At 35.0% G+C, this 5004-nt stretch overlaps 1 protein-coding gene across 1 annotated transcript in view; it reads right to left on the bottom strand.

Annotated features, from left to right (window-relative positions):
* The window catches only part of cpt1a2b (carnitine palmitoyltransferase 1A2b), a 34532-nt gene extending 29990 nt beyond the window's left edge, over positions 1–4542 (bottom strand). The window contains exons 1-3 of the mRNA XM_016487789.1: positions 4449–4542; positions 2212–2361; positions 1676–1815 (exon numbers count right to left, since the gene is read on the bottom strand). Coding sequence (XP_016343275.1) covers positions 1676–1815; positions 2212–2352 — 281 coding nt within the window. The 5' untranslated portion in view covers positions 2353–2361; positions 4449–4542. The remainder of the gene's footprint in view (positions 1–1675; positions 1816–2211; positions 2362–4448) is intronic.
* Positions 4543–5004: the final 462 nt, after the last annotated feature.

The following is a 5004-nucleotide window of genomic DNA, read 5'->3' as shown; positions in this document are numbered from 1 at the left end:
AGCTGGTTCAGGTGTGTTTGATTAGAGTTGGAGCTAAACTCTGAAGGAAAGTGACCTGGAAGGGCCAAGTTTGCCCACCCCTGTATTAGGCTGTTTAAATACACTCAAATGTTGTCATTTCACAAAGACTACAAAGTTGGTACAATCTTGCAGGTTAATATTTCTATCCGAACATTCTACACAACTCCTTGTTCAAGCTCTTGTTCTGTCCAGGCTGGACTATTGCAATGCTCTCTTGGCAGGTCTTCCAGCCAGTTCTATCAAACCTTTACAATTAATCCAGAATGCAACAGCAAGATTAGTCTTTAACAAGCCGAAAAGAGCACGTCACACCTCTGTTGATCAATTTGCACTGGCTAACAATAGCCACTCGCATAAAATTCAAGGCATTAATGTTTGCCAACAAAACAACCACTGGCTCTGCACCCCTTTACCTAAATTCACTTCTTCAGACTTATGTGCTCTCCAGAAGCTTGCTTCCTGCAAGTGAACGGCGCATTATAGTGCCATCCCAAAGAGGCACAAAATCACTTTCACAGACTTTTACCTTAACTGTTCCCTGCTGGTGGAATGACCTGCCCAACTCGATCATCTTGTCTTTAGCCACATCGCTTCCATATACACTTGACCCTCTAATACTAGCACTCCGTATTCTATTTCTATTCTATCTACTTGTTTTCTTTTATTTATTTACAAAACTTGACCCTCTAACACTAACATTCTCTATTCTTTTTCCATCTACTTATTTTCTGTTTATTAACTATAAAAAATTATATCTCAGGTTTAACCCTCTAATACTAGCTCTTTCTATTCTATTTCTTATTCTATCGACGTATTGTTCTTTTTATTTATTATTAAAAAAAAAACCTTGCTATGTGTACTGCGTTAGACTAACCAGGACTTGTCACAACACTTCTATCGCTTCTATTGTCCTCATTTGTAAGTCGCTTTGGATAAAAGCGTCTGCTAAATGACTAAATGTAAATGTAAATGTAAACATTATGGACACATGAAACACTGACTACACCAACAAAGGACTGCTATGCAAATTAAAGACACACAGTTGAGATGTGAATAATCTTATACATGATTAAACCATAAATAAGATTTCTCTATTGTTTCTCCTAAAAGAAACAACAAATTGAGACACTGCATCTTTTGGAGTTTCATAAAAGACCTCTAATGTGTCACAAACTGTGCACAGATTTTCCAAGATGCCACACTATAAATAAATAAATAAATTGTATATGCTTATTCCCATTTATTTTACGGTTCTATACTGTTTCTATGTGTTTTATACTCCTGCTATAACAATGGTCTTACTTGTCAGTTCTCCTAAAATAAAATGGGAGAAACAGTTATTAATTAGATAGGAGAATCTAATAATTAAAAAATTAATAAGAACTCCAAAAATTGGGAATAAAAGACTTTTGTATTACCTTTGTTTACAAAAGGAGTTGTTAGAAAATATTTATTAGGAATAATTTAAACATTTAAATGTTCATTAAACATTTAATAAATAAATAAATAAAAAATATGGAAAAAAGCCAGAGCAACTGTTCATCATCATGAGAAAAAAGGGCTTAATTTCTCCAGTTCAAATTTTACCATGCAACGGTTAACCATTTAGAGGAAGTCTAGATGAAGTCTGTTGAAGGGTAAAAGGAAGTGTTACCTAAGGGGGAGGTGCTCCCGAATCTTAGTAATGAGGCCCATAGATGGATCAGACTGCATGTACATAGTGGCCAGGATTGCTATGACAACAAAAAGCCAAGAGGAGGGGCTAGCTGGGTATACACCTTTAATGATTCTGTTCTGTTCATGAGAAAGCGAAAAGTATTAATGCAACCTATGTACAAACACATGCATCACACATTTGGGCTACGTCACAGAAAAGCTATTGAACAAAACATTTTAGTGCAAAACACTGGAGCAGAAGTTCCCAAGGATTTTCTAGATTTTAACACTTAAAAATAATGCAAACTGCCATAAGTGAAGAATGCATCATTTAAGTAACTTAATTTCACTACAGAACAAACATCCTGTATTTATTTTTCATAGTGTTTTCATGCATACTCCTAACATTCCTATGAGATTTTTACCTATTTATATTACAAAAAAAGACACAAGACAAAAATACAGGACAAAAACTTATGAGTTCTATGAATTACATGACTTATAATTTTTTTCACACTCATTCGAGTCACTGACCTTAATCCTACTGATGCGTTTCTTCCAGGATCGCAGTCCGGAGAGGTAGATTTGATTGAGGGCCTGATAGGACAGATGCAGGTCGATCCCCTCAGGGGTGATGGTGAACTGAAAAGCTACTGCCTGGTGAGCCTCTGCCATCACTATAGACTTAAACAACACAGTCTAAGCATTAAACAACACACTGGATCACAGAAATATAGAAAGCAATGTATATAATTCGCTCATGGGATCTGGTTTTGATATAGTATATGGTTGCTTAACAAAACACTTAAGCAAATGCACACCATCCGAGGTGCAGGTCAAAGATGACAAATCTGCATAAAGGAGATATGACCGCACACTCACCACATAGTATTTGCAAGTGAGTGTGTGGTCATATCACCTTTATTCGATATAGTATGCAAAATAAATCTTTCACCAAATTTTGTTCTGTTTTATTGTAACTGTTCCACCTTTTATTAAAGCTAATGTTGCAAACCCAAGAGAGACTGAATTAAATCTGGACACTATCAGTGTCATGGATATCAATGTCAGGAAGATCACAGAAGGAAAATGCTGTCAATATACCAGTCACATCTAGTAAACAAATGTAAAAGTGCTAGATGTGGCAATGCAAAGGCAGACGTTATGATCCGAGTCTACAACTAATACATCAATGCCCCCTAGTGGTCTATTTATATAAAACAACCCTTAAAATTAGTTGTACAGCTATTTACAGCATAAATACTATCATTCTGAAAGTCTTTTGGTCATGTGTGTCTATGTATATAAATCCGAGAAATCATGCCATAATATTAAAGAACAAAAACGAAAGAGAATCTGATCAACATGACAGAGTTGAACAGGTGACTAAGTTTAACATAAAAATTATGTGGTCACACCAAGCTGGAGTGAACAGGTTATCAGTGAGAGCAGTCAAGCTGTGTGTAACTAAAAGTTTGTTGCATTGGCCTCTGTCACTCATCCTTTACAACTGATGAAGTACAGCTTTTTAATCAAAAAAGGAGCATTTGTCAGTTTTCAGACATATTCTCAAGTGTATGTGTCTTATGAGTATAAGCATTTATTCTGATATTTAATAAGAACAGAAAAGAAAGCACATACCCACACAAACATATGCCCACTTTTCTGAAACACTGAACTTACCTGGAAGAGTTTCATTGTTATACATTAACTCAAATTTGTCAACCACAAAAAGTCTGAAATATTATTTAACTGTGTGCATTTAATTGTCAGCTGTAAAAGAGACTTAGCAAAAGGCAAGACAATTTATTTCATTCCAAAAATGTTTACAATGTCATTTCTGAATGCATTTAAAACAATAATTTATCATTAATAATGCACTTTGGAGACAGTTTCACACAAACAAATAAACAGGCTACTTGTAAGATTCCAAAAAGTGTTTTAAAGGAGATGAATTCTAAAAGTCAGCAGGGCCAAAAAAACAGACATACTGAGCTGAGAGACAGGAGAGGGGGAAAATAGAGACAAGGACATTTATCCACCATTATTGCATAGGCTGGCATTGGAGAAAAAGACTCGGGTTTTGTTAATCGTTAAACATGGAATTCATAGGAAATGTGACACAAGATAAGGAAAAAGGTTTGAATGCTGTTAAACTGGTAAAACGTGTTAGTAACGAACCTCGAATACCAGCGCGCAATCATTTACCGGAGCTCTCGAGCTCGCCTTCACACTGAATGCAGCTGACAGATTCTCCGACTTTGCTCTCTAAAGAAAACACGAGATCACTCGGTAATGCTGTGAAGTAATGTTTGTGTGCCGTCATTTTTAACTTATGAGGTGAACCTGAAATGTCCAGAAGAATAATGGTTCCGCTCAAACGAGCTTATGTTGCACTGGTCGAAGAGTTTTGATTTATATATTGCATGTACAGTATAAGAAAAAGTATTAATAAGAAAATAAAAGTTTCCTAATTTTTATCAGTTTAGGCTTTTATATTTAGGCGTTTTATGAAATGAAGAGGCTACAGTTTAAATTTCGTAAATCAACGTTTGAACTGGCTTTATTATTAAACAAGCAAACAAAACAGCACCCAGTAAAGTTTCTCTAGCTCTCCACCCTCTTCAACAATCCAGAATATTCCTGAACGCTAGAGTGACACGACACAACACGCATAATAATTGCCGGTTACAAATAAAAAAGTTCTTCAAACCAAGACAAATTTGTATTTTCGGTTTTATGCCAAACATGACATGTCTGAAAAATCATACCTGCAAGTTTGAATGGTAGTTCGGGAACAAGTAAGACGGTTTTTGACAGATGTAAACTTCACGTTCTCCACCCTTTCACTTCCAGCAAGCAACACATACCCCGTGTACTCGAGCATAAAGAATTTATGACTTTGTATAGTTTTCCTCTGCCAGCAAGGACTTTTAACTCTGTCATCAAAGCTTTGTCTCTAAGTTATATGCACTTATTTAAAGCACACGTTTGTTTTAATGAGAGAAAAACAATTATGCCGCTACTTTTATTGGATGGAGTTTGCCTTCTTGATAAAAATACATTGCAAATCAATTGCTACATAATAGATTATAGGCCTACATCCACTAAGGTTACTTGTTTATTTTATCAATGCAATCAGACATATTCCCTTTGGGAGAATTTGTTATCTATGAAAGATATTTCTTTATATTTATGGCAGTAACCTTATTGTTAATTTCTTTGTTTCTCGGTTTTCACATGATATCTCATGATATCTTTAACATCACCATTAATATTAATATTAATATATATATATATATATATATATATATATATATATATATA

This window comes from Sinocyclocheilus anshuiensis, unplaced genomic scaffold (assembly GCF_001515605.1).
Source record: "Sinocyclocheilus anshuiensis isolate Anshui unplaced genomic scaffold, SAMN03320099.WGS_v1.1 scaffold813, whole genome shotgun sequence".
Taxonomy (NCBI): Eukaryota; Metazoa; Chordata; class Actinopteri; order Cypriniformes; family Cyprinidae; genus Sinocyclocheilus; species Sinocyclocheilus anshuiensis.
The sequence above is the reverse complement of the archived record's forward strand: the minus strand, read 5'-3'. Positions and strand labels throughout refer to the sequence as shown.